The following is a 23,033-nucleotide window of genomic DNA, read 5'->3' on the forward strand; positions in this document are numbered from 1 at the left end:
ACAATGAAAACTACCAAGGCTTGCAATTATTCGGGTCTCCTCTGAAAACAGGGACACGCTTCTTTATTTGTGCCCCCAAATCTGGCATGAACAGTGGGGAAGAAGGACCAGAGAGCACTGCAAACAATCTGCTTTTTGCCTCCCCCCCCAGCTTGGCTTCAACAATTACAAAGTGTGCTATTAAAGGCTGAGGCAAGCTCACTGGAGCCCCCTGTCTGTGGAAGCTGCTTTCCAGATGGGGGCGCTGAAGAGCCTGGCCGAGCCGAGTTTGGGAGTCCGAAGCAGAGCCTGTCTTTTTAGGGCTTGCTGACGTTTCAGTTCTGTCGTGTCACCTTTGACCTTTGACACCTTCACATGGGTTTCACCTTCCGTGTCCCACTGCTCCCCTCTCCCGTCACTGGGGAGGTGCTCTGACAGAAGGGGATCAGCGCGTGGGCGGCTCTGTGTGAATGTGGGCTGCCTGGGAGTCTCGGTCGACCCAAAGCAGTGGCCTGCATGCGGCAGCAGCCACCCAGTGCATTTACTGGCTAATGCAAACAAACCAGTCACTTTGTTCAGGGGGGGTGAGATCTCATATCCCAGTAACTGCACTGACAGCTCCAGCCCTGAGCATCAACACTCATACGGACAGACACATATCTGCACACGCGAATCCGTCAGACACACCCTGCCATGTAAACCTTACGCAGCCCGCAGGGGGCGTGCCCAGTACTCACTATTGAGCGGAGTCGTTGAGCTGGTACTCGCGGGCGCGGCTGAAGCACTCCTGGATACCGGAGTCGGCCCAGAGGCGCATCATGGCGGAGAGCAGTTCGGGGGAGTAGGGCTCCGTGTCTTCCATGCGACTCACCACGTCACACACCATCTTGGCGTCAGCCTGCCGGTCGGAGGAGGGGGAAGATACCGTTAGGGCTGTGAAGGAGGACGTGACCCAGCAAACCATACCTAACACGCCATACTCAACACAGTGGTGGACAAGCACTTCCTGTGCTCACAAACTCAGCAGCTACTCACCCGCACGCACAGCAGAGGGAGCTCTCGAGCCCTCACTCACAACTCATGCAAATCACAGGCACAGAAACCGTTTTGCTTGCATTGAAGACACTTAAGTGCGCATTGCAATGCGGTTGTTCTAAACTACCTGTTATTTTCTGCACACAACACTGGGCCGAGGATGAGTGCGATGGAGAGACAATCTGAGTTCGGGCGAGTAGGAGTCGGGTGAAAGAGGGGGAACAGATGATAATGCGAATGCTGGAGAGTCATGCAAAGATGGTGCAAGGCCTGTCTGCACACACAAACACACTCTCGCACGCGCATATATCTGCTTTTATTCAGCAGACAGTTTGACAATGGGGGGGGGGGGGTCAGGAAAAACAGAGGGTCGGTACGATCAGTGAAGCAAGATGACAAAACACAACCACTGGGAAACCACAGAAAACTGTACAGTGGCAGTGAGAGGCAGACGGACAGTGAGAAAGTCCTCAGTGTCACCTTAGGCGAACAGCAGGGCTCCGCGGGAAGCGGCCCCACGGAGACGCGGATCCAGGCAGGCGGACACTCCCTCATCCGTGCCCCCCTCCCCAAGCGCGGTCGGTGCTGTAAAGGCGGCGGCACCCCCCTTAAAGAGGCCCTCTGTCGCCTCTGCGTTTATCAGCATGTAACCGCACCTGCGGCCTGTTTGCACGCTCGAGAGCTGGCCGCTCAGGAGACGTCCTGAGCGCCTCTCTGTTTTAATCAAAGGCACTGCGGTCACTAATTAAACTGCACAATGCAACTGAAAGGATCTTGCATACAAAAAAAAAAAAAAAAAAAAACTCTATACTTTTAATGCTGTTATTTTTAATTTTACAGTAAGTCACAGAGCACCCACCCTTGATGGAAACAGCGGAGTCACGATCAGCCCCCTTCATTTATAGCATGACTGCCCCCCCCCCCCTTGAACTGCATAAATCTGAACAGCTCATGGTTTCACTGGACCCATGCCCAGAAAGGGTCACTGCACGCATGGCCCTGGCCACACACAGTGACGCCCCCACACTGCATGCTGCCCCATCCACAGAGCATTTCCCAAACATTTATATTAATATGTATATTCATGTTATTGTATTATGCTGATATTCTTCCTGACGTTCATGCCAGGGGGCATCTCCCCATTCACTGCTCAGGCAGCACCAGTCACGGTGCCCCCTGCTGGACTGAAGGGCATATTAACATACCAGTGTCCCTCCACTTGCTGACTAACATGTAAAACAAGCTTTCCTTTGCCCCCTGACTATCACAGACATGCAAAACACCCTCAAAATGCAGCACATTGTCACCACCTAGTGCGTGTTGATGGGAACTGTCGTCAATGTTAACAAATTAACTGAAGAATCTAAAAACAACTTTTAGTGACATTTTAGAACATTTAGTTCTAAGAGTCTTTAAACAGTCCCAGTACTGAAAGCATACAGGCTTTAACACAGGTAACATAAGTTACAGCAGCAGAACAACGTAGACACAGTTGGAGTAATAGCTGAATGTTCATGAAAGGTGACAAATCACATATTTTAAACAACTGGAAATATGAAACAAGGTGTTGGATTGTGGGGACCTGCACTCCGCACCTTATTCTCACCACCATGTGGGTAAATCTCTCTCCTGTACTGTTAACTGTGCTCATTTCTATAGTAAAACACCAGTATTATTCCAATAAAGATCAATTTAATCTGAGTGTGCAACACAAAAGTGGTTTGTCAAGGCTTCCAAATCGGCATTCAGACGAGGTTTTCTACAGGAATCAGCTGTTAACTAAAGTTAATTCCCCCTTATAGATAAAGGACGAGACGAATCAAGACCAAGCAGGCTGGCTGTCATCGCATTTTACCGAAATGTTACGCTATTAAGCATCTCTAGTAAACATTTATATATCTAAAGTAATTTAAGATATTTATATGGTATTAGTGACAATACAGTAAAAATTTTATCAATAGTAAATGTTAGCATTCAGGTGTTTTATTTTCAGCTCCCTCTGCACACCTACAGAACACAAAATGCCGCCGTTATAACCGGAGAAAGACGGCGTACATTCAATTAATCCCCTAAATCTGGAACTCATTAAAAACGTTACAAGATGCGTTTCTACCCCAAAAAGTACAGAAGCATAGTATAGGAGCTCTGGGCGTTGTCTCCTAAACCTGACCTTGTGGCATTTAGGTGGCAGACCGTCACGCGAGCACTGACGGTCTCTATGTCTCGGTAATCTGTGTGGTCCCGGCAAATCGATGCTCTGACGGCCGTGACCGCCGCGTGATAGATGGGGACACCTCGACCAGCTGAAGTGGGCGGCAGATTGTGGTAACAATCAGGAGAGTGGTGGTGATGGAGGCTCTCTGAGTAACACTGCAATATGACTGATTCGTACAGACTGCTGTGGAAAATCACCATTACACCCAGGCTACGGAGGCACCGTGTTTTACGTTGTTTTATTATAATCTAGCTGCATGCGACATTTCACGAAGATCTATCCATCCATCTTGCGTAATCGATGGACCAGGGCGGGGTCGTGGTGAACCTGGAGCCTATTCCAGGAAGGACAGAGCTGGTAGGGACGCCAGGGAAGATACATACATGCTAAGTGAAAATCTGAGACACCCACTTGCCACAGGGCAATGCTTTTGGACTGTAGAATCCCACAAGGACATGGGGAGAACATGCAAAGTCCACTCACAGAGGGCTTCAAACACCAAGCCTGGAATTGTTAACTTGTAGTTCTTTTTCCAGTCACCCTGTACTGCAGAATTTCCAGTGACAATCTCCCGCTCCAACAAAAATGAGAAGATTATCAATTATCGTCAGTGTCAGTAAGGGCCCTCCTCTGCCAAGCAACTCTTGCATGCTCTTCCCTACTACCTCTAATAAAGCACAGGAGAAGAGGTAAGGGTAGATGAGCAAACATGAACTTTGCACACTCATTCATTTCCTATGTTCCACACTGGGTGACCAGACTGAAGCCCAGTAACTGAAAACGTCACAGCTGAAAGAGAGCGACTAGGATCTCTTCCCATCCCGCTGGCCGGAGCTCTTGATGACAGTGTCTCAGTTCTACCCTCCAAAAGGGGAAGTGTATCCTGGAGACAAAACCCCTATCTATTGTCCTCCCACCGGGGGGGAGCAGAAGATGCCTGAAACTGAAATACTGCGGCAGTAACACACAGCGAGTGCTGCTCTCTGTTCCGCAAGAAAAAAAAACATGCCTGACTGGGTTCTTGGATGAGAACAACTCACCCACACTAACACCTGGATTTTTCTTATAGTTTTGATTTTGGTCAGAAATTAAGCTATCAGGTTAAACTGAAGAAATAATTGCATCCCTGTTCTCCCTGATGGGTGACAGGGAGCCCCACACTTCCTGCTTCCTGGCTCGCTCCATGGAGAACACAGCAAGTAGACAAGAAACCCCACCCTTCTTGGTTCCTGGTTCTTCTCCATGGAGAACACAGCAAATAGACAAGAAACCCCACCCTTCTTGGTTCCTGGTTCTTCTCCATGGAGAACACAGGAAGTAGACAGGGAGTCCCACCCTTTCTGGTTCCTGGTTCTGCTCCATAAAGAACAGAGCCAGCAGATGGGGAGCTCCACCCTTCCTGGTTCCTGGTTCTGCTCCCTGGAGAGCATAGCAAGCATACAAGGAGCCACACCCTTCCTGGTACTACTGGTTGAAAAGCACAGGGAACTCCATCCTTCCTGCCCCCTAGGAACAGTGTGATGAAATCACCCCTAGGAGCTATAAGGCTGACATGGAGGAAATCCATCTCTAGCAGACACACACAGCTCGCTCTGTGCCACCCCCACCCCCGATTTCTGCCCATGCTCCATCAGACGAGCCCTTTCCCTCTCTTTTGGTCTGTACGCCTTCGCTAAGAGCTCTGTTGTGTCATGACATCTTATCCTTAGTTTTTAGCAATAATTAAATCTGATTGAAATCACCGTCTCCCTGTCTTCCTTCTTCCCCCCCACTCTGTCACTTCATCATCTTCTTTCCCTGTGCCTCTTTCGCAGGTCACTCCTTCTCTCTCGCCCCCTCTCCTATCTGCTACACCACATGACTGCTGGATCTGGTTGCTATGGTTACCAGGCCCTTCCTGGGGAATGTGCTCGTAGTTAGACCTTCTTTTTTGTTCTCTCTCTCTCTCTCTCGTTTTGTCTCTCCCTTCTGCCATCCCTGTTCCTCCCTCCCATCGAGGCCAATGAATTATTGATCTGATGAAATATTAACTGTTATTGTGCTTTCCTGCCGGACGCTCCAGTTGCACGCTAATTGCCGTTAGCCACTGAGCACAGGGATTCGGTTCCTGATTTAGATTGATCACAGGGATGCGTCCTCTTAGCTGGCAGTAATGGGGGGGGGGGCCACACCCTACCTGCAATGGAGGAGCTTCCTATCGGCTAATGTGCCGCTTCTTCGCCACTTGTGGGGTCCACTGAAAGCGGGCACCTTCTCAGCTGACAAAGCAACAGCCGCCTCGAAACACCGAACGTGTCACAGAGGTGCTGATCTGACCTGGAAAGGTATCATGGTCGCTGCAGCGAAGTCAGGAAAACAAGTCAGAATGAATACGATTAAGAAAGACCAGGTCAGAAAGGGTCACAGGGGAGTGGAGTGAGTAATAAAACGAAGGAAAAAACCCAGTGCTGGGGGGGGGTGTCTATTTTTTCCCATTTTACTGCAGAAAATACATGTCTGACCACCTCGCTCTCCCAGCCCCTGCCACCCTCTGTAAAAGTGAACCCCTGTTCCGCTCATGCGAGAGTCCTCTCTGTAGGCAGCCTGTAACATGTAGCGAGCAGCTTATAATGAAACATGTCAGCCAGTTTCGGTACAGCGTGAGGTCGGTGCAAGGAATCCTGCACGTGTGAAGCAGCCTGTTAGCAGAAACACACGCACACGCACAGGGCACAGTGATGGACTGGGGCTGTCGGCCTCCCCCGTACCTCCACTCGGATAATGTAATCTGCGATGGACTTTAGTGTTAAATTTAATATAGATGCCCAAGGATGGGAGTAGGGAGATGGCTTTACCCACAGGAAGCTGGAGGGCATTGCTTACATACAGGCAGCTATGCACCACCCCAGGGCACAAGCTGGCCAGCGTGATGGCCTGCTGCAAACCACCGCCTGGCTACTGTGAGAGCTCCTCACCCAGCGTGAGAACCAGCGTGCTCCCCCCCCCCCCCCCCCCCCACCCCAGAAATCGTGCAATAAACTCAGGCGACTTCACCCTGCCCGCTCAGAGTGCTCAGCTCATCTCTCTGCACGGCACCATTAAATCGACTACTAAACGAAGTGCGTCTTTGGTGCCGAGTCATTAAGGGGGGGTCATGGGAGGCACAAGGAGAACCAGGGAGGGCTTGAGACCACCGCACCCCCGCGCGCTGCGGCCTGGGAGGGGCACCACGTTCGCCAACCCTGGAGTTGGGGGGCATCTCGCTCGTCAGCCTGAGGGCAGGAGGGCCACTGCTTTTACCCACTCTGGAGGGGCCACTGGGGGGGGGGGGGCACCTCACTCTGGCCTGAGTATTTCATATTTATGCCTTGTTATACACTGTATGAGTATTTTGTATTAATCTCCCGTTACACGCTGCACGAGTCCCACCCTGTGAAAGCCACATGTCTGTCATATTACAGTCCATTTCAGATCTGTTCTGAAGGTGAAGGAGGATGTGGGTCAGGCGCTGTCACCGGGGGGGTGGGGGGGGGGGTGGTATGTCATTACAAAAGTGATCCCGGCCTGCAATTACATGATTACAGAGATGCAGAATATAAGAAGGTGACAGGGGATGAAATGGAGCAATTTCTCTGACGGTGAAGCGAGTCCGTGTGGGCGGCACCTGCCCGCGCCGCGAAGCACACACACACACACACACACACACACACACACACACACACACACACACACACACACACTCACACACACACACACACACACACACACACACACACACACACACTCACACACACACACACACACACACACACACACACACACACACACACACACACACACTCACACACTCACACACACACACATACAAGCATACACACTGAGATTGGGCTAAGAGGGCACTAAAAGACAATTAATTCTCCCTGCCTTCCTTATTTCCTCTGTTCCTCCCTCCCTCTCTCTCCCTCCAACCCTTCTTGCTTCCCTTCATTCCTTCCTCCCTTCTTCCCTCTCTCCCTCCCTCCTGTCTTTCCCTCCTTTCACAGGCCCGGGTTTCGGGATCTGGCCTGTCTGTGGAGGCCTGCCATTTTATTCAAGTATGCACAGCACTGCTGGCTCAGTGCCAGCCTCTCTGTCTTCACACTTGCTTTATTTTTAGCACCCCCCACCATCATGCCCCCCCCCCGACGCACCCTGTCCCCACTCCCCCCACCCCCCAGTATGACGCTCGGAGGGTGGCACCAAAGGCCCTGATGCTGATGAGATACTCCCCACCTTTTAATAGGTGTCGGTGCAGTGAGCTTGGAGTCACTCTCACACCCCCCCCGGGCAACGGACAGGCAGCCGGAACCAGTGAACATGGAGATGGATGCGGTGGGGTGCGAGTGGAACAGCCAGCTGCTGTTCCCAAAGCCTCCCCGCTCTGGCATGCTGGAAAAATACCCACCCCCTTTCCTTTCATGGGTTGTTTTTTTATACCCCCAAATCTATGCTCCCCACCCCCCAGGGGCATCCTGGCAAGCCGCAGACAGGTGCTACGAGGAGCCCCCGGGGGGCTGGCGATCACATCAAGAGCAGGTGGTGAAAAACAAACAGAATCAGCACTGGGGAGGCAAGACAGGCCCCAACAGGGCCCTGCACAGCAATTAGGCACCAGGAGTCTGCCCAGCCAGGCAGAAGGGACATGGGTGTGGGTGGGGGCACCACACAGGGCCCATGGGTGCCATGCACCACGCCACCCTGGCATGACTGGGTTAGTGGCCCCGGCTAAATGGATGGCACTGGTGGGAGGACTTGACTGGGTTAGGAAAACAAACAGGAGAAAATACTTGATACTTGAAAATACAGGAGAAATACGTGGTACTTGATACAGGGCCAAATGGGGGGGGGGGGGTTATGTGCGTGAAATTAGATTCCAGAAACTATGGGGGCAAGGTTTGGGAATAACCCAGGTTGGGGAGCCAACTCATGGCAGGGTACATACACCAATCAGACACACATTCACACCTACGGACAATTTGGCAACCCGAGGATAAGCTCCAGTCCCTTGCAACCCTGCATAGGACAAGCAGCTAAGAAAATGGATTGGATCAAAATCTTCAGCATAAATAAGGGGTAAATATGAGTAACTGGTGCAAGTTTGGTGCATGTAGCATTTTCCCAGCCAGAGTTAGATGGGGGGGGGGGCATTCTGTGACAAGGTGGCCTGCTCTAAGATGCCCCCCCAGCTAGAATCTTTTCCTTAAAGGAGAAAGATGAAAAGGAGTATTACTGTTTATGAAGTCACTTTATACCTGCGCTTACACCTTGCAACAGGAGGGAGTTGCCATAGAAACCACCTGTAATGTAAATGTGTTTTGGAAAAAAATGACTGGCGCCAAGGGAATTATTTAACAGCGTCGGTGAGACGATACAGACTGGCAATTAAAAAACAGTGAAGATTTTGGGAATATTGTCAGATGGGAACCTCTGAAACGAACAACGCCTCAAAGTGAACAGCTAAACGTTCGCAGGAGTCAAAACTCATCCTTCCAGTTGTGCTTTAATGAAAATGCATGGAAAACGCAATGAACTTAGTCACTGAGAATGATGTGGTGGGACCCATCTCTCCAGTTTCAGGTGACGTAGCCTCACATGGATGCCCAGCATCTACCGAGGCTGTGACGGCACTCCAGCGTACCTGACAGATCATCGGGAGGAAGCCGCAGCCTCGTGTGTGACGACAACACGAGAAGTAAGGAATCCAGAGAGGAGGGAGTGGGAGGGTTGGGAAAGAAGGCCCAACGTCAGCAGCGGGACCTGGAGTTACCGCGACAACTCACTCATACACATGGCGGCGATCGGGGGGCAACGGCATGAACACACAAATCGGCGCAGATGTTTTCATGTCAGTAGCTGCCACCTTAACTCACACTGGCAGCCAAGGTGAAACAAATCAAGGCATTTGCCTTAAAATGAGAAGGCAGGCTTTTATGCGAGAGCTTCTCCACGGGGATTTGGATACAGAAGTACTGGGCCGCACTGCCGCTACTGACCAAGGGCTGACGAAGCGTTTTCCCACAGCTCACTGGCCGCGCTGTGCTGCTGGCGGACAGAGACAGCGCTCCGGTGCCCAGCAACAGGCAAAAGACGGAGACGTCACACACACGCGTCACCGGCAGGCTCCGCCTACCACTATCGCCATCGTGCTGGCGTAGAAGCGCTAACAGGGCGCATGCATGAGGACTCGCATACGTGCAGACAGCCCCCTCCCCGTCATAAACCCAATCAGGGTGTCGCTGAGAGAGTGGTGGCAGAGCGGACCGGCGCAGCACACACGAAAATAGCAAAACAGAAAAAAACACAAAACACAAAAGGGAGGCATATCGAGGGCCCCTGCGATCACACAAGCTGTCCGCAAACCCGGCGAGCATCAACAGCGCACTGTCGCCATGGCGACCGGCCGTTCCTTAGCAGCAGAACGCAGCGTATGGAAAAATGAAAGGAAACGGAGCCCAGGAGGGAATAAAGTGCCCTTAGCTGGGACGAAAAGGCGTGAGTGACTGGCACAAAGCCGGGCGCGGGGCCGGCTCGCGCTGGAACAATCAGGCTCATTCTGCGGCCTGAATGGACCCGTTAATGCCCAAGCTAAACAAACACGTTCCCGGGCTTGGATCGGCCGCACCGCTGCGCCATGGAAACGGACCCCTCGACTGATCCGTGCGTGTGATACTCCGTGCCAAGCAACGCCGACTAAGCACTGCATTATCAGGGGGCATGTAGCCTAATGCTAACGTAGCAGCAGAGAGCGCGGGGATCTGCGTGAGCCGTGGGCTGCTGGCTTTCATGCTGGATGACACCTGAGTATAGTGCTACCTTGCATGGCTGCAGTACGACATACAGCTCAAGAAATGAATAAATCTAGCAACTAAACATAAATATGAGGTTACTGTGCGCCCATCCCCCCCCCCCCCCAATGCCTCCCGGCCCTCCACACTCCAGGCTGGCTTCCAAATGAATCCCGGAGGTTTAAATCCACCTTTCTGTCAGAGCAGGAAAGGCAGAGCCCCCGTCGCCATAGCAACCCAGCAATCCCTCTCCAAACGCTTCGCAGTGACGACAGGCACAGCCGTTTCGTTTCCAGCGAGCCGCTCTTACGTCACATCGGCTCGCGTCCCACTCCAGGGTCCCGCTACTGGTTCACATGTGACTCAGACACGTCTGGCAGCAGAGCTCGGCATTGATCTCCGGAGCTGACTGGTCAGACTCCGAGCACCGTGACTGGTTAAACCCCTTCCTTTTCCTGCTGGATAGAGCCATACGCCCTTCATTGTCTGAAGAGCGCATCCATGGCTAAGGTCTTCCTCAACACTCTTCGCTGATTGGTCATTCAGTCCCATCCATCACTGGTGAGAGGGGCTTGTTCATGCCTCTCAGATTCCTCGGGGATCGAGGCTAGAGGTCAGGGCATGAGGTGCTAATACTGATGGGGGCCGTGCATCAAACCAGGCTCGACAACTGGACGGCGGATCGAGTGGGACTGGCGCAGGGCCTGCTGGGAAACCCTGCCGTCTCCATTGTGCCCCCCTGCTGTTATATCCTGATGGCTTAGGGAAATGCACGACTCCCCCCCCACCCTCCGCCCCACCACACACACACACACACACACACACACACGGCAGTATCCCGGAAACAGCCCACAGTTCACAGAGAGCCCCTAGCACGTTCATATGCACGCCCGCGCAGCAGAAGCGCATGTCACACGCCCACTTATGGGGGAGGGGGGTGGGAGTCCTGTTTTCCATCTGCAGACAGGGGGAGAGATGAATGTAAACGGCGGGTGCATTAGTGGGACTGTGAGCGCGGCGACTGAGCCGGAGTGGCGTGAGTCAGACATCCCCATTGCTCAGGTAAGGGTGGAAACGGCATCTCCTGCGGCCACGAGCCTCAGCAGAAAATTCCATGGAAGAGCGAAACCACAAGGCGGTCGGTCTCGCCGGAATCCTGTGACTCTGAACCTGAAGAGTCTTTTTATCTTTCCTGTCATGATTCCGAGCTCCGGGAAGAAGGGTACTAGTACCCAATGACCCACTTACTCCGTGTTTCTGTTTGACTGCCGGTAGAGGCAAGTTCAGCTCCTGCGGCAGAGATTCACACTCAGATCAAGGGAATAACAGCGAGATCAAATATAACCGTCGGCACGGCGCGCCACCTTTTCCCAGATCCGGCTAAAATAAGCAGTCTTCTAGACCTTTTTAATTGGGGCCGCAAGTGCTGATGGGACGAATGAGACTTTGAAAACTGCCTGCAAGTCAGCTGTGCAACCATGGAAAACAGCAGGCATGGATTGACAGCATGCAGTATTCCCTCTCACTGCATTCCAGATTCCTGTCCTCTTGCATCACTAGCTACAAATCCTCCTAATTGGGAGTCGCAAAAAACAGTTGGGGAAAAAAACAGTAAAAAAAAAAAAGCATTATTTTATGAGACTGCCTTCCCTATCTCGCTGACATCCCCATACCCATTCTACACAAAGAGGCCAGCACCCAATCAGCACCTGCATGATTCTGACATCTGCCCAGATGTGGCAAACGTCACGCAGGAGGCAGTGACACAATGGGCGGTGTGGGGGGTCACCTGACCTTGCAGTGTGCTCTCTGAGATTTCACCTACATTTGCATATAATCATTCAAACCATTTCAGCTGCAAAGTCCCAATTGCTTGGAGCTGTAATTGAATTCAATCCACAAGGCACCAAAGGAGTATTAAGCCATTTAGGTTCAGGGTTCTAACCTTTCCTTCCATTCTTTTTATTCTGGGCACCTGTTACATCCTGAAGCCTCTATCATAAAGTGAGATTTGTTGATTGGCTAGATAACTTGTGGCATTTAAGGTAGTCTGGGCTAAATGCAAGAAAGATCAAGTTCATTTAAACCGGGACACCTTAAATCCAACGAGTTATCTAGCTAACCAACAAATCTCATTTTGTGACAGAGGCCCCTGGACTCTGCTTAATATCCGGTCTGCTTTCACCTCGAGTAAGATCTGGGCGTCATTCACATGAGAAAACATCAGCAAATTTGAGCCACGTGTACCGTGATTTGGGGATTCTTACAGGGGAATCCCGATAATTCCGACTTTTTAAAATCAATATATGGAGTAAGGGAACAAATAACCATTATTACATCCAGACTATATGCTAGTAGCAGCGCTGATGGTGATTAAATGTCATTTCAATGATAGTCAACTGTGACGCATCGCATGCCGCAAAATCGGCGCCGCGTCTGTCCTCAGACGGTGAGAGGGGATTTATTGCATGGAAAGAGGTTAAAAATAATGTTGAATAAAAGCCCCAGAAGGAGGCCCATGTGGTCCGCTGGGGGCCCGGAGACGCTCGGACGTGCACCGACGCCCTCTTTTCGAGGGCCGGGGAGGTATTGCCTACATCAGCCGTCCTGGGAACCTCAGCGGAGGCAAGGCTGAAATGGGTCAATTGCAGAAATAATTATCTCCCGGAATCGAGCGCAAGGATGGAACGGAAGTCTGCAAATTCAAAACCACCAGCCCCCCCAGGAGAAGAAGTAGGGATCCCGGATCTGTAGAGGTACAGAAGGATGCCCTGTTGTTTAGACCAGTGTTTCTCAACCCGGCCCTCCGGGACCCCCGGACAGTCCACGTTTTTGCTCCCTCCCAGTTCCCTGAAGCAAAAACAGGGATGATAGGGGGGCCCCCAAGGGGACCAAACTAGAAGGTGTGTAGAGCTTGGGGTCCTGTGTATGAGGTGGGACAGATGCCCACTGGTTCAGGCCCATTGTGGGGGGGGGGGGTATAATGAGGGAGCGCCCCTGGCAGGCAAGGAAGGCAGCAAAATCACCAGGGACCCCTGAAAGCAAACATTAATAAAGCTGTTAAGGACATGATTGAGACCCCAAAAGGTAAATGCTTCAGTCTCAAGATGGACCTGCTGAAGTGCTGTGACACCTACCCTCCAAAGAGCAAAAGGTCCCCTGCAGTCCTGTACTGGAGAAGTGGACATAGGATGGATGGATGGATGGATATAAAAAGCTGCAGAGCCACTATGGAAATGTCAGTTCAATAAAATATGCATGTAATGCGGTTCCTATAGCATAACAAGTAGAGCACGGCGGTAACAATGTAACGATTGTGGGTTTGAATCCCAGGAGCACATAACCATGAGCTCTACTGCAGGATGGTTTGGATAAACACATCAAGTTAATGTACATTACGTACGTTACAAAGGGCAGCTTCATGTTGCTTACTGTCTGATTTGTAGCATTTTGTATTTTTTTCAAATTGATTTTTTTCTGCACACTGCATAAGTTACCTCTCAGATTTCTGCTAGAATGAACCTGAGACACACCAACAATTTTTGTTGGTTTGCATGCAAGGTGATTGAACCTACAAGGAGATAATGAGGGCACGCTGTCTGACTGAGGTAAATGCTGGGGTCTGCTTCGAAACGGGCTAATCCAGGATAAATCTGAGCACCCTGCGAGTTTGTCACATGGTTGCCCAAAACCACCAGCCTGATCGCTGAAGTTCTCACAGAGCCCTCGATGGACAGCTGAGTCAAACGCAGAGTGGGGACCGTTTCCATGGCTTATCATCCCAAGTCATCTCAGTTAGGAACTGATCACTGCATTTTATAGAAGCTCACACTGGCGGTTTAAGCATGGTAAGCATGGTACCACAGGCTCAGAGTTTGATCTTCCTTAGATTTGCTGCAACGGAACATCACTGAAGGAACCAATAAGTCTTAAAGCTATGTAGTCTTCCATAGGATGATGCCCGCCATCAGCTTAGACACTGCAGTGATCCAGAAGACACACACGTCACGGACATCAGATTATCTATCCATGCATCCTACCAAGGGTTTCAGGGAGTCAGGAGCAAATCCTAGGCAGCACAGGGGATAAGGCAGTGGTGCGCCCATCGTAGGACACATGCTAAGGGTGGGTTTGGAGATGCCAATTAGCCCAACTTCACAACTTTGTGAACAGTGGGAGTGAAGCAGGGTGGCTGGAGGTGCCCTGCACGACACGAGGAGAGCTGAGGAACTCCACAGACGCCAAGCGGAGGTGGTATTCAAAGAGCCAACCTCCGGAGGCGCGAGGAGACAGCGCTTCCCGCCGAGCCGGCATACCGCCCTCCCCAGCGCAGCAGACAAACAAAAGAGGAAGATAGTTTTAGCCCGGCCCAGTCATCATGTGGACCGAAACCACACACAGATGATGTCGAAGGCCGCAAAGTGTGCAGTGGCGGCGTGCGAACTCGCAGATGTCACGCGACGGCTTCCGTACGCAGCCGAGTCTCTTTTGCAGCAGTGCAGAGCTGAGAATAAATACCAAGTGCACAGTGGTGCCGTCATCACCGCTGAACCTGGCTTTTGCAGATAGGAGCGGCTCCTACACAAGGTTCTCTAGCAAACAGTCCTGGATTAGCATATTATTCCATTCCGGGGCAGGAAAATGCACACCTGCGGTATTATGGACATATACAGTATATATTACACCGTGGGGACATTATGTCCCCAGAGTGTGATATAAAAAAAACCTGTTATTTTGACATTGTGGGGATCATTTTTCTAGTCCCCACAAGAGAAAACTCAATTTAATTAAAAAATATGTGACTGCAATCAAAACACTAAAAATCCTGCATTTTGTGTGGTTACTTATGGTTAGGGTTTGGGCTGGGTGGGGCCTAAGGTTGACACAGCTCAGCTACACAATGACTTACTGAGCATGCTCAGTGTACACCTTCCTACACGCATCCACTTTTCCCATCACTTCCCTCCATCTCCTCCCTCCATCCGGGACCCTCCTGCCCCCACAAGCTGGCCATCCCTGCAATTCATCCCGCCTCTCAGTCGCGAAGTTCCCACTGGGCCCCAGCGGGGCCCGACGCATCCAGTGGCCCCGCGGAACCCACCGGAAAAAGGATGTCGTGTCTCCTGCCACCTGGGTATAGAAAAGTACATTAACCTAGAGCTGCGGGCAATCTGTCTGCCTGGCCGCCGTACGCCTCATCGGGAATTAGCGATGGCGGCCAGACGGGTGTGGTGAACTACTCACACAGACATGCGCACGTGCGCGCACACACACGCACACGCACACGCACACACACACACACACACACACACACAGAAAGGAGGATAGAGTGACTCAAAAACAGACAACACAGTGGAACAAAGGAAAAGACCCAAGAGTAGGATTATGACTCCAGGCATGACCAGGACTGTGTTGTGTCACCCGCTGTTGTCCCTCGCTAACCCCCTCTACATCAGTCCACCCCCATCTCCACTATCCTCTCGAATCAATATGTTGGCACTTAAGGAAGATGAATAAGAATCTTAGTGCATATGGCCAGCGGCCCTAATGTCATCTCCAGTGGACCGGGGGGGGGGTCCCATTCATATATACATACACATGAACAAGCATAATAACCCTTTCTGCTCCACTGCATGTCCTCTGGGGAGGAAGTCCCATTTTAACCTTTCATTATTAATCTCCAGATAGACGTTGCATTTTATCACGTGAATAATTCAAAGGCAACGCCACAGGCTTGTCTTTGGTGTCTTGGCGTGAGGCCGTCACCAGTCCCGCTCCCCCCGGTGACTTCGGCTCGCGTCGGAAACCCACAAATCGAGCCACTCGCCTCTCAATTAAATTTTCGGCTGAAAGGGGGGCCATCGTGACTCATGCTGAAATACACCAGCCACTGCTGGGCTATTTATCCGATATGGGGAGCTATTAATAAGCGCAGGGCAGTGCCTTTATTTAGCATTCTTGTTAATTAGTGAGACGTTATGTGAATAAGTTTGGTAATTGGTAAATCAGAGTTTCAAAATAGCCCATACTGTGTGTATGTGCGTGCCCTGCGATGGACTGACATCCTGTCCGGTGCGTGCCCTGCGATGGACTGACATCCTGTCCGGTGCGTGCCCTGCGACGGACTGACATCCTGTCCGGTGCGTGCCCTGCGACGGTCTGACATCCTGTCCGGTGCGTGCCCTGCGACGGACTGACATCCTGTCCGGTGCGTGCCCTGCGACGGACTGACATCCTGTCCGGTGCGTGCCCTGCGACGGACTGACATCCTGTCCGGTGCGTGCCCTGCGACGGACTGACATCCTGTCCGGTGCGTGCCCTGAGACGGACTGACATCCTGTCCGGTGTGTGCCCTGCGACAGACTGACATCCAGTCCTGGATGCACCCCAGCCTTGTGGCCTGTGCTGCCTGATATAGGCACCAGCCAAACCACCCCCCAGGATAAGTGACCACGATAAGCAATTAGAAGATAGATGGACTTCCGTCAGAGACACCCAGACTGTGGCAGTACTAAGAATCGTCCACACAGGTCCACACGTGAAGCATTCGTGCACGCAGACACGCAGATACGCAAACTGACCCGGTTAGGTGCTGCCTCGATCGGTCATCTTGGGTAATCGATTTCATGGCAACCAAACCAAAAAACAAGTTTGTGACAAGAGAACTGGCTCTTTGAGGGGTATTTCGCTCATAGGGGTGTTCCACGAAAACCAAAGAGCAGCGCCTGTAGAGGAGCCTGGACTCGCTGAGGCACGCGACATGATTTCACACAGGCTCCTCGGAGGACGAAGTGTCGCCCCAACGCAGCGGGAACAGGTGGTGCATCGTGACACTGCCAAGGTGTGGTTATATACAAAGTGCCTAGGAAAAGGGCCGGGCTGCTACAGACACCTGAAGGTGAGAGCTACAGTAGGGTACCCCTGGGGGGCACTCCAGATATACAGACAAACAGAGAGACAGACAGGTGCACACCCTCACATGCACACAGACGGACTGGGAGACAGACAAGAGCAAACAGACAACCACAGAGACAGGTACAGAGCTTCACAAAGACATGTACACAGCCTCATATAGACAAATACACACCCTCAATCACACAGACAGACAGACAAGTACAAGCCGTCTAACACAGGCACACAGACTGGTACACACCCTCTCACAGTCAGACAGAGAGACAAGCACACCCTCTCACAAACAGACAGACAGATAGGTATATACCCTCTCACAGACAGACAGGTACCCTCTTACAGATAGACAGCTGCACACCCCTGATAGACACACAGAGAGACAGACAGGAAGGAGAGGTACACACCCTCACACAGGCACACAGACTGGCACACACCCTCTCACAGACAGACAGACACGTATACACCCCCCTCACACAGACAGACAGCTACCCTTCCCTCATAGACACACAGAGAGATAGACAGGAAAGACACCCTCACACAGGCACACAGACAGGTAGACAGCCTCAAACAGACAGACAGGTACACACCTTTACACGGACAAACAGCAGCACAGCCTCACACAGACAGGCAGACTGGTATAGATCTCCACACAGGCACACAGACAGGTACATAGCCTCAACCAAACAGACAGCCGGATACCTACCCTAACACACATACAAATGCTGGAGATACAAATTCAAAATGGTGTGTGTCTGTATGTGACCTTTTATGCAAAAGTATAATTCTAAATGAAAACAACTCCTTTCTCGAATCAGACTCTCATATGATGTTTGTGCTGCACCATGTCATAAAAACAGAAAGCCTTCGCTGTCATTATACTGGATCACGGATGCTACATGTACAACAAAATTGCAGAACGCATGCCAGAAGTGGGATTCAAACCCACACATCCAGGGGAAACTGCAATCTGAACATAGCACCTGCTCGGCCATCCTGAGAACAGTGCCATGAAGCAGCAGGTAGCACCAGATGGAGAGCCATGTTAAAAAGCACATTTAATACTCCTGCCCAAGGTGTTATGTATATTATACTCAAAAGTAGTCACTCTCCTGGCTAAAGGAACAGGAATCAGGCCCAAGAAGGCCTCACTCCTTCCAGAGGTGTGGAGCATTTTTAATGTTCATGTGGACTAGATTGCAAACTTGACAGTGTGCAAAAAACAAGAGTTCTGTCACCAGGGGCCAGGAGGGGAAACTGATATGGCAGCCAGTGTGTGTCGCCTTTCCCAGAATGCACTGGTTCCTCCCATGGGCCACTAATTGGCCAGGCAACAGTTCAGACCTTGCGGTGTCTTCGGCTGTTAAGCATGGCGTGCGCTCACACACGGTAAAGCAACGCGTTTCCACTTGAGCTTATTTGCATACATATAAATAACCCACCTCTAAACCCAAGGTTACAAGGCTGCCATTTTAATTCGCCGACAGAGTCATTATAAATTAGCTGCACGGCAATCACGCCGCATTCAGATATGCATGAATTTGCACTAAATAAATATTTAAAGGACACGGGGGGGTGGGGGGGGGGAGTCACACCAGAAAAAGTCTTGACAAAAATAGGCAGCATGCGGGTCGTAAAAGTATCATGCCATATGTGCATGTGCGCAGAGGGATTCGGGTCTTCGTGGTTCTGTTTGGGTCATACCGATCTGCAGTACCGCAGATGCAAGAACCTCAGACGGGCGCGCAGCGATGCGCTGACGGCGGCGGTCGTGATGCAAGCTTGCGGGGAGAGGCCCCTGCGTGTTTGGGCGCCTCTGTCCGTGATGTCATCGCCAGGACTATGCCACTCGTTCTCCATCATTTTGTGCTTTCTCTGTGCCACAATCGCTCCTGAGCTGAGTACCCTCTGCGGCTGCCATGGTGACGGGGAGGGCAGGATGTATTTTTCTCCTCCGTGGTATCTCTCTCCTTAGTTCAGCGTGCCAGGCGGCACACGGGCATTGCCAGCCCATTCCTCACCGCATATGGTGCCGTAACGCCCTGTTTACCCACGTTGGCCAGCGGGTGGCGCTATGGAGCAGATCAAATATTTATAAGTTGAGATAACTAAAAGGGGCCACACTTGCGGGTAGGGTGGGGAGGAGGGGATGGTGCCTCCCCAGCAGCCCAGGGGGGCAGCCTGAATCACCTACCTTCCTTCTAACCTTCAATTAGTGGCTTCAGACCACACGGGGTATCGATTAGGCAGTAAATGCCAGCACGGAGCTTGCACGCTGGCGAGGGGCACATGCGCGGGGGGTATTCCTCAGCCTTGTGAATTATTCAGGCCTGATCGCTAATTGCGGACTGGAGAGGAGGGGGTGCAGCAGCGGCAGAGTGATCCAGCTGGGGGGAGGGGGGAGGCTATGACGACATTGGCCAGCTTACATAAAGGCGGTTTGAAACTAAAAAAAGCCCCCAAATCCTTTTTTAACAAACAGTCAGAGAGGTCGGCAGTAACTGAATCTATTACATTTACGCTCTTGGCGAGACTGTTAAGAATGAAAATGAAATTCAAAACGAAATGTAAATGTCCAATAAACAAGGGGCATTACCACCCAGCCCCCGTGGCCCTTGCGCCGTGCTGTTAGCCAACCAGCAGTAACTGGGATTTAGATGCTAGGAGGACCGAATGATGGATAAAACCAATACAGATTTTAGTGTAATCCAGACAGAGCTCTGTTCGATGGACATCGACAAGCCAAATGCGCTGCACTGTGAAAAGTAATTTAGGGCAGTGACAGGGTTAGGCTTGGTGCTGCTGGTCTGGAAACCACTTGAGGGACCTCAAGCTGCCATCAAATTATAAACAGGGAAATAAGTGGAGGTGGAGTGGAGAAGATCCCTTAGGGGGAATTTCACACAGGACTATGAAGGTGTGGCCTCTTCAAGTACTCATTTATAAAACCGGTTCAGTGGGTTTCTCTTAGATATGTATGAACAGACTAAAAGCTTCAATCCCAGATTTTTCCTGCCCCAAACAATATTTTCCATGACTCCCTAAAGCACAAGTCTGCAAACCCATGCACTCCATGGTGAAAGATCCATCTTTTAGTGTCTTAAAAGGGGCTGATCTGAATCAGACGGAATGACCTGAAGGGGCCCTTAAAAGCATCTGGCTCAGAAAATGGCATTTTAAAATGTAAACTAAAGGGGAAAAAAGAGAATCTGGAATGAACTGAGCTATTCTGGCCGCTACCTGCAGTAGAAGGACCATTAATTAGGGCAGGGATTAACTGCTATGTGATCGGCAGAGACCTCGGTGACACACTTGTGCTGAAGCAGAGAAGGATCTGAAACAAAACGCAAGGCAACACGTACACACACCCCGACACCGGCCTACACACAGCTCATCTGGCGCTAGGGCTTTGGCACTTCTCACACGGCAGCAAGTGACAGAATGATGTTAACGCTGCAGGGCATGCTGGGATATAATGTGAGGGTTACGCATAGTCACAGCAACCACTGCTGAGGAACTGTCCAAGTCTACTTTGCTGTTATATTACTTAAAGAATACCTTACAGCAACCTACCTACGATACTGCTTAAAGGGTATCCTATACTAACGTGTCTACTACACCATACTATTCTATACTATACCGAATGTCACTAGGCCGAATCGCCTCCTCTCGTTTGTAAATTTATGTTCTTATACTATACTATAGTGTATTGTACTTTAGCCCACTATATTACTTACCATACTACTTAGAGTGTATCCTATATCAACTTGCTTTCTATATAACTTTATATACATCAACCTGTCTTCTATATTATAGTGTACTCTATGCCAACCTGATTACTATATTACTCGGTGTATCCTACTTCAGCTTGCTCGCTATAAAACTTGTGGCATACCCTATGTCAACTCTCTCCCTGTAAACCATGCAGCAAGCAGTCTCACTCGGCCAAATCGCCAAGCTGGTCACCGTTTTCATGGAGCGAATTTATAGATATTAATAGGTATTCTTATGGATGCTTATAATTATCCTGTGCTGGTCACTGGTCAGGCTCCTGGTCCTCTGGCGACTCACTGTTATTAGCTATAAAAAGTCATCGCACAGAACGCGGGCTACCTTCACTCAGCGTGGGCTCAGCCATGCTCCTCTGACCATCTGCCAAGCTGGACTTCCGGATCTCCGACTCGTTCCCCGAGGGGAGGATGAAAGGCGGACATGAAGGCTCAGCTGAAGCTCTGAGTAAAACCACAAGGACCATCCATGGAGGCCGGAAGGCCAGATTAGGCAAGAGTGATGCGGAGGATACTGCTGATGAGGCCACACTGGTGCTGCGGTTATGGGAGACGCTGAACAACAGTGTGATGGATCCGGCTTAACGGGGGTCAAAGTTAGAGACTAAGAGCTGAAAAGATAAGCCTTGGGCTTCACAGTTATTAAGTTAAATGACAGCTTATTGTGTCTGATATTACAATCACATATTACATCGACTGCTCCATAAGTACCTCTGCTACCCCAATACCACCACATCTTACATTTCCTGCTTTAGAAATCAGAGGCGTTGTTTATACCAGTCATTGTACAAAAACATCCTTCACAGACTGCTGGAAAAACATGACCCCAACATGTGCCCCGTTAACACTCATCCCCAAGGGATTCAGCCGACTGAGAGATACATACACGGGGTGAAAGGAGCTTCAACACGAGGGTCAGCTGTATCTACATACATCATCCACTCATCCCTCACTCTTACATCTCCCTTCTGGCAGATGCATGAAATACATTAACATAGACTGTTTCATTTTGTCGTCAAGTAGACGCACCATCAGGCGCTGAGGCTACCTCTGCCCTCGTGCCAGACCACAAACAGACCACAAACCGACCACAAACAGACCACAAACAGACCACACCCACTTCTCCTGACACGAAGCTGGATCGGCCCTGTTTCGCCTCCCTGGCCCTCGGAGCCAATAACCTTATAGCAGCTTTGGTCTTGTGCGCAGCTGCACATTCTAGAGGTTTCCTCAGGTTCTACAGATACTGTAATTATGCAGCGAAGAACAGGGTAATTGCGGGAAAGACAAACTCTGTGTCGCTTTGCAGCAAAGTATTATTCCTCAAGTACTTTAAGCTCTGCCCTGAGGCATGCTGGGAGACATGCTACTTAGAGGACAGGCCGTTTCTGAGGTTGAAGGAAGTGGCAGGGCCAAAATTCCTCCAAACCGCTCAGAATCCGGTCCAGGACAAGTGGACAGGAGATGGGGAGCTGGATACTTATGAAGTTTTGTTGGTGCTGTCGTGGGATTGCTGGTATTTTTTAAACAACGGTTCATTGTTCGAGCCCTTGGAGGTTATACATATCAATGACCAGCGACGGGTTTTACAACATAAAACAATTGTGCACCAGATATAGTGATTGATAAAGACAAACATGTAGTCATTTTACCCTTCATTGGTACATTAAAAACGGATGTACTTTTTCTTAACTCATACCCCAGTTAGCTGGTGAAGTGGTTCCACAGACTCCCCATGAAAGTTCTAGAAACTACCTGCTTAGGTGGCATGAGCAGAGCTGAGCTCGACAAAAATATGACAAACGGGACAACAAGCTGTCTCTCTGGTGACTGCTGGCCGATCACCAGGAGTCTAGGAATAACCTCCCCACGTTTCCCAGTATTGGCAAAAACTCTGTGAGAATTAGCCCTGGGAAATATACTTTCATAAACCTGATTGACAAGCACACTGCCAACATTGTGTAGCTGGTAAAGGCACCAGCCTGCCAGTAAGAAATGCTGTATTACGGGATGCAGAGGGTGGCCCAGAACGGTGGCTTTTTGTGCTATAATGACGCTTTATCACTGAAACTCCTGCCACAAAATGGAGAAGCAATGGGTCAAAATTGAAAGTGCAATCAAGGGGAGGCTTCCTCTTGCACATGAGGATGTTTCACCTGCGAGCCACATGCAGAAGCCCTTCCTGAACGAAGCCTTTTCGAATTTGTGACCCGTGGCAATCAGAGACTGCTACAGTCACCTTCAGCTGCTAATAAAGAGAAACGCAATCGATAACACCTTGAGGTCAGCTTGTTTTCCCTCCTTGGT

General features: G+C 50.7%; 1 protein-coding gene across 1 annotated transcript in view; it reads right to left on the minus strand.

Annotated features, from left to right (window-relative positions):
* LOC125706836 (guanine nucleotide-binding protein G(o) subunit alpha) overlaps nucleotides 1-23,033 on the minus strand; it is a 72,163-nt gene that overhangs the window by 11,187 nt on the left and 37,943 nt on the right. The window contains exon 4 of the mRNA XM_048973677.1: nucleotides 717-877. Coding sequence (XP_048829634.1) covers nucleotides 717-877 — 161 coding nt within the window. The remainder of the gene's footprint in view (nucleotides 1-716; nucleotides 878-23,033) is intronic.

Source organism: Brienomyrus brachyistius, chromosome 13 (assembly GCF_023856365.1).
Source record: "Brienomyrus brachyistius isolate T26 chromosome 13, BBRACH_0.4, whole genome shotgun sequence".
In the NCBI taxonomy this organism is placed as follows: Eukaryota; Metazoa; Chordata; class Actinopteri; order Osteoglossiformes; family Mormyridae; genus Brienomyrus; species Brienomyrus brachyistius.